This window comes from Gorilla gorilla, chromosome 10 (genome assembly GCF_029281585.2).
Source record: "Gorilla gorilla gorilla isolate KB3781 chromosome 10, NHGRI_mGorGor1-v2.1_pri, whole genome shotgun sequence".
NCBI lineage: Eukaryota > Metazoa > Chordata > Mammalia > Primates > Hominidae > Gorilla > Gorilla gorilla.
In genome coordinates, this window is record NC_073234.2 from 119,319,906 (window position 1) to 119,333,423 (window position 13,518).

A 13,518-nucleotide genomic window follows, 5' to 3' on the forward strand; every position below is an offset into this window, starting at 1 on the left:
TGGTCTTTTAAAAATATTAATCGAATCATGTCATTCCCCTGCTTAAAACCCTCCACTGGCCTCCCACTGCACTTAATAGAATCCAAACCTAATGTTATAGCCTGCAAAGCCCAGAGTGGCCCCACCTTCCCCTCCTGCAGTCCATTGCCGCCCAGCCACACCGGCTCTCTTTCCCTCTCTAAGTCATTCAACTTGCTTTCCAGCTGAGGAGCTGTATGACCTGAGCTGTTTTCTTTGCCTGGAATGTTCTTTCTCCTGGTTTCCACATGGCTGCCTACCTTCGTGTCCATGAGATCTCCACAAAGAAAGTAGTAGAGAGGATGGCTACCTGTTCCACAAAAGCCCATGCTCCCCCTTCCACAGGGCGGGGTTACTCTTCTATCCCTGCTCAGTTCCCAGTGTGGCCATGTGGGCCCAGTGTGGCCAAGTGCTTGTCAAAAGAATGGGTGGGGAGGTGGCTATGAATCCCTTCCAGTCTGAGACTTCTGAGGAACAGATGTGTTTTTCCACTCTTTCCCCTCCCCCTAACACAAGTGGAGGGCTCTGAGGCCCCAGGGGATGACATAGCCTTAATATGGAAAGAAAGCCTGTGTCTCCAAGTCACCACATGGAGGAAAGTGACCTGTTACCTAACTAGGGACCCCATATTATACTGTTTATATGAGTAAGAAATAAGCTTCCCTTTGAGAAGCCACTGAAATGAGATTCAGTTGATATGGCAGCTAGAGTTGCCCTAAGACAGAGACATAGTCCCTGACTGCTCAAATAGCCACCCTGGCACCTTATCACATCACACTGCATGGCACTAATAATTATTTGACATGTTTCCTATTTATTTGTTATCTACCGTTGTCAACTAGGACATAACATCTATGGGGGCTATGACCTTATTTGCCTGACTTACTCTTCTATTCCCAGAACTGGGAAGAGTGTCTAGCACAGAACAGGCAACCGATAAATATTCTGTAATGCATGAGTGAGTAAATGAGAGAATGAACCTGCTCAATACATGGTTATTGAATTGAGTAGGGCAGCAGTAGTAGAGAGGCATGTCCCACCCAGGGCCTGGCACTTGCTTCCTCCAACAGTGCTGTTCCCGAGACACCCACCTGGTTCCCTCCCTCCTCTCTTTCAGTGATGTATTTAATTGTCCCTTCCTCAGTGAGATTCCCCAGAATACTCTATTTAAAATCCTAAGAGTTCCTACACATCCTGCCTACCTCTTTCTCTGCTTTGGTTTTCTTCATAGAACTCACCATTATCGAAAAGTCTCTTATTTAGTGACAGTTAATTCTTTGTCCTCCTCCCTCCCCTAATAACATGAAAACTCCATGAGGTAAAAACTGGTGTCCATTTTGTTCACTATTGTATCTCCACTGCCTAGAATAGTGCCCTGGCACAGAAAGGTACTCAAGTAATGTTTGGTGAAAGAAAGAAAAAAGAAAGAGAGAGGAGGAGGGGGGTGGAGGAGAAGGGGGGGAGGGAGAGGGAGGAAGGGAGGAAGGGGAGAAGGAAGGGAGGGAGAGAGGGAAGAAGAAAGGGACAGAGGGAGGGAAGGAAGGAAGGAGGGAAGGAAGGAGGGAGGGAGGGAGAAGAAAGGAAGGAGGGGAGGAAGGAAAGAAGGAAGGAAGGAGGGAGGGAAGGAAGGAAAGGAGGAAGGAGGGAAGAAACGAGGGGAGGAAAGAAAGAAGGAAGGAAGGAGGGAGGGAAGGAAGGGAGGAAGGAAGGAAGAAAGGAGGGAAGGAAGGAAGGCAGGCAAGCAGGAAGGAAGGAGACAGGCAGGAGGAAGGAAGCCTAGCTCTGTGGAGGGAAGAGGTGGGTAGATGTGGGAGGCAATACAGGGTTTAGATCAGAGCAAGGGAACAACAGCCACATGAGCAGAAGAGAGAGCCACCTTTCTAACTGCCCTGACACGTCCTGAATGAATGGTAAGTCTGACTCTCTTACCGTAGTTTCTGTACTGTAATTCTGTGATGAAGTAATGGATCACAGACATGATGTAGCTGCTTTCACAGGTGCTGCCCACAAAATGAGGAATCAACAACATGCTCGGATGTTTCTTTTTGAAGTAATTAACCCAGTTGGCAATCAGAGTGGACTTCCCACAACTGTGTTCTCCAGACAAGAGCAAAATAGACTTGTAAGTTGGAGTAGGATTTATTCTGAAAAATAAAAGGGTAATAAAATGTAAAGAATATTTACCAAGGAAGGGAAGGAGGGAGAGAGGAAGGAAGGAAGGAAAAGAAAATTTTCCTGCATACATTTTCCTTCTAAAAGGTAAAGTTCTAGTTTCAATTTTGGCCTCAGCCAGCTTCAAAGAAGTCATTCACCCTCTGGGCTTTAGCTTTGTCCTGTGTAAAACTAGAAGAGTAGAGACAGCAACTTTGGAAGGCCCTTCCAGCTAGACAAATCCTAGGTCTGTCCAGTAAGAACCAGGGTTACATAAAGGTCCCAAGGCCTGGGGAGGGAAACGACCACATTAGTCCACTGCCCTTGCATCTGGCTTGCTCCTCCTCCCTTGGGTTACCACCACCAACGCCAGGCTGGTCCTTCGTGTAACATCATATTGGAAGAGCATCAGAAATTGAAGCACTGCCAGGCGCAGTGGCTCATGCCTGTCATCCTGGCACTTTGGGAGGCCTACGTGGGCAGATCAGTTGAAGTCAGGAGTTTGAGACCACCCTGGCCAACACGGTAAAACCCCGTCTCTACTAAAAATACAAAAATTAGCTGGGTGTGGTGGTGTGTGCCTGTAATCCCAGCTGCTTGGGAGGCAGAGGCAGGAGAATTGCTTGAATCGGGAGATGGAGGTTGCAGTGAGCCAAGATCATGCCACTGTATTCCAGCCTGGACAACAGAGCAAGACTCTGTTGGAAGGGAGGAAGGAAGGAAGACAAGAAGGGAGGGAGGGAGGGAAGAAGGAAGAAGAAAGAAAGGAAAGAAAGGGAGAGAGAAAGAAAGAAAGAGAGAGAGAGAGGGAGGGAGGGAGGGAGGGAAAGAAGAAGGAAGGAAGGAAGGGGGAGGGGGAGGGGAGAAGACAGAGGGAAGGAGACAGAGGGGAGGGGAAGGGGGAGAGGAGGGGCAAGGGGAGGGAGGGGAAGGGGGAGAGGAGGGGCAAGGGGAGGGAGGGGAAAAGGAGGGGAGGCGGAAGAGGAGGGGAGGGGAGGGCAGGGGAGAGGAGGTGAAGAGTAGGGGAAGGGAGGGGAAGGGAGAGGAGGGGAGGTGGAAGAGGAGGGGAGGGGAGGGCAGGGGAGAGGAGGTGAAGAGTAGGGGAAGGGAGGGGAAGGGAGAGGAGGGGAGGGGAGAGGAGGGGAGGGGAGGGAAGCACTCATATGCCAAGAATTCCCTTCAATCCTGATGACCACCAAATTAGAAATCAACTAAATTATTATCATTGTTAGTGACTCACTGAGAGTCTTCTACTGGGTGGGATGTGTTAGCTGGTAATACTGCATGAATATGATTTATTTGAACTGCCAGGAGCATAATGCAACTTGTTCTGTGGCTTTCTTTTTCACTGAAAAGCTTCTGAATATGCAAAGTATTCTCAGGTCCATGAAATTCACTCTGGCCTTGTGCCTTACACAGTTATCATTCAATAAATACGTGTCTAGTGACTTTTCACTGATGTTAAGTTCCATGAGGAGGATAGTTTCCAGGCTCACCTTATTCACCATTGAATATTTAGTGACTTGCACAACACCTGACCATAACTTGTTCAGTGAGTGAATGAAATAAGTAAATCTGACATTCAGCTTCAGCAAAGAAGAAAATCAGCCTGAAAATTCGTTAAAAAAGATAAACCTAAAACAGTGTCATTAGAAGTTGCTTCATAAGAATTCCATCTCCATGGTTGGGCATAGTGGCTCATGCCTGTAAGCCCAGCACTTTGGGAGGCTGAGGCGGGTGGATCACGAGGTCAGGAGATCAAGACCATCCTGGTGAAACCCTGTCTCTACTAAAAATACAAAAACAAAATTATCTGGGCGTGGTGGCGGGAGCCTGTAGTCCCAGCTACTCAGGAGGCTGAGGCAGGAGAATGGCACAAACTGGGGACGCAGAGCTGTCAGTGAGCCAAGATTGCACCACTGCACTCCAGCCTGGGCAACAGAGCGAGACTCCATCTCAAATAATAATAATAATGATAATAATAATAATAAAATAATAATTCCATCTCCATTAGTATGAGTTTGGAATCAATGCCTTATTGCTGAAATGATTTCACCATCAAATCTGAATGGTCAGGTTTGATTTTGTGCCCTACTTCCACTTTTGCTCTCTTTCAGTCTCAACCAAGCAGTGTGAGTGAGTCCATCAAAATATGTCATAGAGGCCAGGCATGGTAGCTCATGCCTGTCATCCCAGCACTTTGGGAGGCCAAGACAGAAGGATTGCTTGATCCCAGGAGTTTGACAGCAGACTGGGCAACATAACTTTTGTCTCAAAAAAATTTTTTTTTTTAATTTAGCCAGGCATGGTGGCATGCACCTGTAGTTCCAGCTGCTGGGGAGTCTGAGGTGGGAGGGTCCCTTGAGCCCAGGAGTTTGAGGCTGCAGTGAGCTAGGATCGTGCCACTGCACTCTGGACTGAGAGACAGAGCAAGACCCTGTCCCCCCCCCCCGCAAAAAAAGGAGTCATGTAAGCAGGTTATTGCTCTGCTCAAAAGTAGTACAGTAAAAGCCAAGTCCTTACAAAGACCTGTAAGACCAAACAAGATCCATATCCTCCCCACTGTCCATTGCATCTCCAACCTCATCCCCTACTACCAACCCTACAGCTGACTTTCTTCCAGTCGCCTGGCCTCTTTGCTATTTCTCCAGCCTCCGGGCCTCCACATTTGCTATGATCTCTGTCTGGAACGCTCTTCCAATCCATATGTGCATAGCTTGCTCCCTCACCTATCTCTGGTAGTTACCCCAATGTCACTGTCTCATTGAGGGCTTCCCTCACCCTACCAGATGGCCTAATTCCTTCCAGTGTTTCCTTTTCCTCCACAGCACTTGAAGGCATCTCACGAATACTACATATTTCACATAGTTATCATGCCTGTCTCCACAATGCAAGCTCTGTAGAGGCAGAGATTTGTTTCTTCTGTTCACTGCCATATCCCATCTCTAGAACAGTTCTTGCATCTAGCAGGTAAAATAAATGAAGGAAAGCTGCAATAAGAGACATCCACATAATCAGAGGTAGGGTCTTAAATTTCTTCTCAAGAACAAAAAGAACATTTCATTTTGCAAAGTAATCTGTGGTTCCTTTCGAAATGAGAAAAAAAAAGGATCCTATTGATCTATATAGTTGGTTATTAAGACAATGCTTTGAAACCTGAAAAGAACTTTCCTTTTCTGTTGACCTACACACACTATTCAGGAACTTAAGGTAGAGAGCATTGTTTCCAAATGGCAAAGCAAACAAGGCCCTGAATGTTTTCATGTATCTAATATAAAAGGGCTTATTTGTTATATTTTTACTGAGCACAATAATTTGAGTTGTTCAATTGCAATAAAATTTATTACATTTCTCATCCACTCTGAAACACTTAAAATTATAACCTAAGTGAGAAATAATTCACATACTAAAAAATTCACCATTTTAAAGTATACCCTTCCATGGTTTTCAATATATTCACAAGGTTGTACAAGCATCACTGCTATCTAATTCCAGAACATTTTTCAGCACCCGCAAAAAGAAACTGTACCCACTAAGAATCATTCTCCATTTCTTTCACCACCCTCTTCCCCCAATAGGCACTAAACAACTTTCTGTCTCTATGAATTTGTCTACTTAAATCTAATATTCTTAACACATGACCTACATGTTTCTCCTGTAGTCTGAAAATATTGACTGAGCACCATGTTGTATTAACTGAATAAATCGTCTTCCTCTTGGCATGGGTTCCCAGAACCACAAGAATGTTGGTAGCCCTGTCCCTGAATGAACTAAACCAGTAGGTTCTGAACCTGGGACAGCAACGGTGAAAAACAGCCCTTAGCCATCCCAGCACTGCAGTTTTATTTCAAAGCACAAATCTCTCACAGGACACATGAGATGCAAGGTTTAAGAGCTGGAAAATGAGAATGGAAAAAATAAAGCTATCCTAAGAACCTCCCCACTTCCAAGGATGAGACTGGGAGGGATACCACGGGTAACCCCAGCTCTCTCACTGCTGGCCTCAGCTTCCTAATGCCTGTGGGTGGTGAACACGGTATTTCACCACCCAGGGTGAGAAAGATATGGAGGTTTTATTGTAGAGTATACTGGATAAAACAATGAAGGAATGCATATGTTGAGTAAGATAACCTGTTTTTTTCTTTAGAGATGGAGTCCCACTATGTTACCCAGGCTGGGCTCAAACTCTTGGGCACAAGGGATCCTCCCGCCTCACCTGATTAGCTGGGATTACAGGCATACACCACCGTGCCCAGCTCAAGATAACCTGATTCTTTACAAACAAACAGAAATAATATGGTCCATATCATTTTCATAAGTGCTAGCTGAATATCTGAATGTAATTAATAATGAGCTGATGATACATGTGGAAGCTCTTTGTAAATTACACAATATTAAGCAGATGCGTTATTCATATTTCCTAATTTTTTTTTTTTTTTTTTTTTGAGACGGAGTCTCGCTCTGTCACCCAGGCTGGAGTGCAGTGGCACGATCTTGGCTCACTGCAAGCTCCGCCTCCTGGGTTCACACCATTCTCTCACTTCAGCCTCCCAAGTAGCTGGGACTACAGGCGCCCGCCACCACGTCCAGCTAATTTTTTGTGTGTATTTTTAGTAGAGACGGGGTTTCACCATGTTAGCCAGGATGGTCTCGATCTCCTGACCTAGTGATCCACCTGCCTCCGCCTCCCAAAGTGCTGGGATTACAGGTGTGAGCCACCACACCTGGCCTAATTTCTTCTCTTTAAAGTCACTCCATCATTCTCAAAAATTACTTAGACCACCTTTGTTGTATGGGAGAAAAAAGAAGGTGGTTCCCTGCACTCTGGAAGTGTCTAATCTTCTTGAGGATACTGGAGGAAACTATGTGAAACATCAGAAAAATTTTGCAAGTGCAGAGTGATATCTGATAAGAAAATTCTAACCCCGGATTGGCTTTTAGGGGGTCTCTCTTGCTTGAAGGGATGGGCATAGAATGGGGAAAGTTGGAAAAGGCATTCCAAGTTTGGGGGATTGCATTTACCAAAGTCAGGCTGTTCTGCCTGAGCTTAGAATTTCTTGACATCTTACCTGGGGACAGAATCTAAACTGAAATCTGCTGCCACATTGTTAAAATCAAGTTCCACATCCTTTAAGGCAAATTTTTCCAAGATTTCAAAGGTCCTATCTGACTCCTTGGAAATAACAAACATTTGCTTGCACTTCTCAGTAAACTCTTCGTGATAGAAACGTTCAAAGCTGTGCTTGTAGTCTTGATAGTGAAAAAGATAAGTTTTAATAACTTAGATTAGTAGTTTCACATTTTCAATTCTACATGTTATTACAAATGCCCAGGAAGGTATCTCTCTGTATCTATATCACCTTCTATTTGTGAAATATTCCAGATTTCACAGCCCATTCAATATACTAATGAAAGAAAACTACAGGAAAACAATTGAACCTTTCTTCTGCTATTTGTACATAGAATCCTACTTAGGATTCCAAGTTATTTCATGACCTCAGAATGACAAGGGCAAAAAAATTAGGCTTGCTATATAATGCAGGTCATTTTTTCAAACTTTTAGTGAAGTAGGAAGTTATCTAATCCAGTCTTGTGAGGTATGTATGTGTGTCTATCTATGACAGAGGTTGAGCAAGTGGGGTATATTTTTAGGACAAATGCCCTAATAAGGATAACAACCATGGGTACAGCTGCAGCTCTGCCATTGGGCAAGTTTTTTAAACTCTCTGATAAAATAAGGGGGAGGGGCCAGACAATGGATAATTTCTAAAGTTTCTTCCAGTTTTAATTTACTGCAATTCTAAATTCATTGCCTAATAAAAGTCAGGGTGTTCTGGGCTCCCAAAATGCCCTCCTATCTCTGGAGACACCCATGTTCCCTATGTTTGTTTGTTTAGGAGTAAAGGCTGTTATCAACACATGCAGGAAAAGGAACACCAGATAGTTTAGCCTGGTAAGTTCCTAAAATACTCACATTGTACCTTCATAGTTAACAGGGCTGCCCCAGGGCTCAGACAGGACCAGAATAGACCTGGAGGATCCGCAGGCTGGCCAAGGTCAGCTTCAAGTTTCAAGATCTTGGACAGAATCTGGATGACCTCACAGTCTAACAGTCCTCTTGCACGAACGCTGAACCTCATCCAATAGTCTCAGGGATCTTCAAGGACCTCAAAATTACTTCTATGGGTCAAGAGTGTAAACTGATAGTTCTACATTGTCTTACAATAACTACCAGCTGCCCAAATGGCCTATCACTACCCTAACTACAGACTATGAGATTTTGGAGCTACCTAGGTGATTAAAGAGCATTGAAGATCCAAAAGAGAAAGAATTTAAGGCTTCCTTCTAAAGCAAGGAAGGATTATTTTTTAAATAATCCATCCATTCCATGCCTTCTAATTCAGACATTTAGGCCACATATATACATTCAAGAATAAAGTAAAACAAGCTAACCTTTCAGTAATATCCAAAATCAAAGACTAAGGAGAATACTATGGAGAAATAATATGACCTTAACCCCAAAACACAGAAAGCCTATATTCTTGAACACATTAGTGAATATTAATCAATAGATGCAGTTCAGGTTAAGATTAGTAAAAGAATATTAATATTAACCACATTTCTGACTTTAACCAAATGTATATATTCTTATCGAACCCATTTGTTATTATTCATTCTCACTAGTTATTAACTCTGTGCCTGATATGTGTCCGGTGCTGTTTTTAGTGGTTTACATAATTACTCTCAAAGTGGTTAATGTTAACCAATTTTACGGAAGAAAAAACAACGGTTTACCAACACTAAGTAATGCACTCAAGGTCACATAACTAGGAGCTGAAAAATACAAGATCCAATGACCTGTCTGTCAGATTCTAAAACCCCAAGCCTGTCATAAATATGTAGGTTCTTTTTAGCTGCTCAACATCCAACCACCCTACCCTAGTTTCAGTAACAGCCCTGGATTCTCACTGGGGAACCACCCATCCCAACTGTCAGTTCATATTATTCCAAGGAGTCTAACTCCACTTGCAGCTCCAGAAGTGGCCTGTGACCCGGAATTAGCCAATCAGAGCATCACATTCCCTTGACACCCAGTGATTGAATCAAATGCAAGCATATAGCCCAGGTCAGGCTAATCAGAGCCAGAAAGACTCAATGCTAGGAATGCTAGGACTTTGAGCCATTTCTGCTGGACTTGAACCTGGAGCTGCTATGGCCCATCTTCCTCTTCCTTCACGATAGAGAAGCTAAGGAGCTGAGCTAACATCAGGACAGCAGGGCCAGGCTGAGAAGTAGTCAGAGACGAGGGTCTGGTAACAGCATTTGAGCAACTGAATGAAGCCTGAGCTGAGTCAGACTTAATCCTGGCCTTTTTAGTTATATAAGCTAATAAATTCCCTTTTCGTTAAAATCAGTTTGAGTCACCTGCAACCAAAAGAGTTGGAACTGATACAATGTTCTTTTTCCAGGGTCCAGATGATTTGGCTTCTAGGCAGAGTTTTGTCTAGCCTGCAGAGGTTTGTCTTCACCACCACCACCCACACTGAATTCACATGACTCTCCTGTTCAGTACAGATCCATCTGCTCCCTATCACATTACAAGGACTATTGTGTGCCTGGTCCCTGAAAGCATTTGAGAATGTACCACCTGCCACCATTTTCCATCCCCATGTTAATTGGGCCCTTTCATCAGTAATTTATAATCTTTTGGGGTCATTAAGCCTTTTTAGAATCTGATCAAAGACACAGGCCATCCTCCTACCCCCAGGACACACATAGGCATATAAACATTATATTTTTCATACAATTTTACATAATTTTCATATAGTCTATTTTTCATATTATCATCACAGATCCCTCCTGAAGTCTGTCTAGGTGACAGACTCTTCCCTTTTTAATCTGGTACATGTCCACGGGACATTATTTCCAAAAATAATGGTAATCATTTCATTTAGAGGCAATATGATGTCAGGCAATGCTTCTCAAACTTTAACATACATGTAAAGCTCCTAGTCATCTTGTTAAACCGCAAATTTTAATTCAGTTGACCTGGAATGGAGCTCAAGATTCTACCTTTCTAACAAGCTACTAGGTGATGCTGAGGCTGCCAATCCATGAATCATACTTTAAAAAAAAAGGTGAAAAAGAGCAGGCATAGATTTTAGAGTCAGAGAGACCTGAGTTCAAATCCTGGATTGGTCCCTCACTAGTTATGTGACATTGGTAAGTCATTTCACTGCTACACAGCAGCTTTCATTTGCTCATTTACAGAATCGGAATTATAATACCTACCTAGCAGGGTTAAACCTTGAAGATTAAATGTAATAGCACAACCAAAGCACCAGAAAATTAATAAAAGTTGATTCTCTTCCTCTTGGCTCAGTATTTCTGAATTTTGGGTAATTATTTATTATGGGGGTTGTCCTGTGCACTGTAGGATGCTTGTCAGTATCGCTGATGCCAGTAGCTCTTCCCAAATCATGACAATCATAAATGTTTTCAGACTTGGCCAAATGTCCCTTGAAGGAGCAAAATCGGCCCTGGTTGAGAACCACTGCTCTAGGCTCACTTAACGGCCAGATATTTTGGGTCTTCTCTGAGCTCCTTAACCCCCTAAACAATCTTCCATGACTGACTCATTACTTGCTCTTATTTTCAGTTGCAAAAATCTTCAAAGTGGAAAAATACATGTCACAAGAACACAATAATAATTTTTAAATGCTTAAGGAATATTTGCAATCATTTAAAAATTCCTTTCACAAGGAAGACCTATAAAAACATTACCTTTATGTTGATAATAGACAGTTATCTCTATATTTACTAACCTATATTTTCAATCATTAAAGTGGCTGGATGAAGTTTTTCTATCACAACTGACCAGTCCTTGAAAACCAGCTCACCCAACTCGTGGAGATCACTATAAAATCTCACAGGGAGCCCTTTACTAATAATCTTGGCCTTAAGCTTTCCAATCCTCAATGTTTCCTCTTCGTTCGTTGAAGAACTTGAGGGCAGCCTCTCTCCCTTTTCCTCATCATCTAAAGCCTTCAGCAGTGTGGTTCCAGTCCTAAAGTAAAAATACTGAAATTGAGATTCATTCAGAAATGCTGCTTGGATTATCTCAAACTCCGTCAGACTGCAGTTCGGGTTCTCCAGAACCCAAGGATAACCATTTTTGGCAGCAACATAGAGATTCTATTCTACTTTGGATAAGCTTGACAAGCGAGTCACTTTGGAGGTCACGAAATGTGAGTAGTCAGGGAGGAAGTCTCCATACGTCTGACCCAGCATGCAGATGAAAAAGGGAAAGCAGCTGTTCACATAGTCAAGGCAGAGCTTCAGACGTTGGGAGCAAAGACAAGAATACTGTCTGAACAGGTGGGTGGGTAAGGATTTCGAGGCCTTTAATGCTGACCAACTCAGGTCCACGGCTTTGAAATATGTGCCCCGGGAATTGCAGAGTTCATTAAGCTGAGGGAAGATGTTGTTTGCCAAAAAGTCTCTCTCTTCTTGAAAATCATTCAGAGTCGAGCAGATATAAGGCTGAATGGGTTTCTGGGGCTTTTGAAGGAATTGGGTATACCTTTCTACATTCTCATTTGTCTTCTGGCTCATTTCTCTTTGCTTGGGGACAACACTATGCATAAAATATCACAATTTTCATCCTAGCACAGCCACTGACCCCCACTGCTTCTAATCTTCCTCCCAATTATGTTTGCTATGAACAGGTGGAAATCTTTCTTGAAAATTGTTTCTTATCGGTATTGGAAGGTGAGAGATGCCAACCAGGGGACAGATCAGAGTTGAAAAATAATCCAGTTTAAGTTAGGACTGAAAAAGAAAAAAACATTCATTTTAGGATTACAGGCAGTGCATGTCTCCCCTGTTCTTCCAAAGCTTTTGCTGAAGAACTGAGAACCAGAAGGCAAGTGGGCACAGGCCAGAGGCCTCCCCATCTTTCCCCGAGCCTCCCATTCTACCTTCTCAGTGTCCCTGCAGCCAGCTGCTACTTCTGTCCCCTATAATTTTGGACGTTATGCAAGGGCACTTGCTGATAGTGTGAAAAAGAAAACAAACCCAGAAAAGGAACTCAATGTCTTTAAGAGCAGAACAAGCCAAGGAAGACCTATGACTGTGACCAGAAGCAAGAATGAAAGCAGGTATGAAGATGAAGTCAGGACAGGAGGAACAAAGGCTGTAGACTGAAAGCAGCTGGCAGCTGAGAGGCAAGGAAGTCTGGATCTAAGAACCTGGGACAGTTCAGGGAATTTTTTTAGTCTTATATTGTGCAGGCTCATACAACACTCCACTCACCTCCATGAATTAAATTCCACTGAGCTAATGGAAAAACATACACCCTCCAACAATGTCATAGCTATGCTTGCAAGAGCTCAGAAAAAAAAAATATGGTAACAACCTAGTTCTATGAGGTTTTTCTTGATACAACTCATTTCCATGCCAAATGTAGCTTTTCCTTGGTTATGTTTATTCTTTCACTTGTGGAAAAACATATCACATTATACAGCAATTTTTCATCAAGATCACCTGACAACAATATAATAATGCAGTACCTTTTTAAAAAGTGTTAACCCTTTGCATGGAATTGTCCTGACAATCCTATGATAGCTAGGATTACCACCCTACTTTATGAATGAAGAAACACAAGTGCAGACAGGATAAACAGGACATCCAAAGTCAGTTAGCTGGGAAGTGGAGAGCCAGGATCTAAACGTGGGTCAGTCTTACTCCAGAACACATACAGTATGATGCCACCATAGTATAAAGATAAGACCCTAGGTCATGCAGACACTATAAAATTGGTGGGTGGGAAACACCTATGCAATAAGCAGTACTGTAATAAATAGGTGGCAATTTAGAAAAGAGTAATTTAAACCACAATCTCACACTATTTAAAAAAAAAATTCTGAAAGATGGCAGAATAAGCGCTAGGAGGGTTTTATTAATAGACGCCTCACCAGCCATGTCAGAGGCTCAAGACAGATTACTGGCCCTTGCAGATTCTACCTTCTCCTATTCCCCTGTGATCAAAGGTCATTCCTATTTTACTCACTACCAGTCCTTTATCAATAGATATATAAACAGAACCACACTCAGAGATGAGTCAAATAATGGAAACTTCAGATAAGTTTTAAATAGCTATGAATAATAGGTTAAAAAAAGCTAGTGGAGGGCCAGGCATAGGTGGCTCACACCTATAATCCCAGGAGTTTGAGACCAGCCTGGCCAACATGGTGAAACCCATCTCTACTAAAAATACAAAATTAGCTGGGTGAGGAGGTGGTGCGTGCCTGTAATCCCAGCTACTTAGGAGGTTGAGGCAGGAGAATT

General features: G+C 43.0%; 1 protein-coding gene across 1 annotated transcript in view; it reads right to left on the reverse strand.

Annotated features, from left to right (window-relative positions):
- LOC101127084 (putative tetratricopeptide repeat protein 41) overlaps positions 1-11,992 on the reverse strand; it is a 68,821-nt gene extending 56,829 nt beyond the window's left edge. Inside the window, 3 exon segments of the mRNA XM_055357869.2 lie at positions 1,948-2,162; positions 7,239-7,419; positions 10,995-11,992. Coding sequence (XP_055213844.1) covers positions 1,948-2,162; positions 7,239-7,419; positions 10,995-11,814 — 1,216 coding nt within the window. The 5' untranslated portion in view covers positions 11,815-11,992.
- Between the last annotated feature and the right edge of the window lie 1,526 nt (positions 11,993-13,518).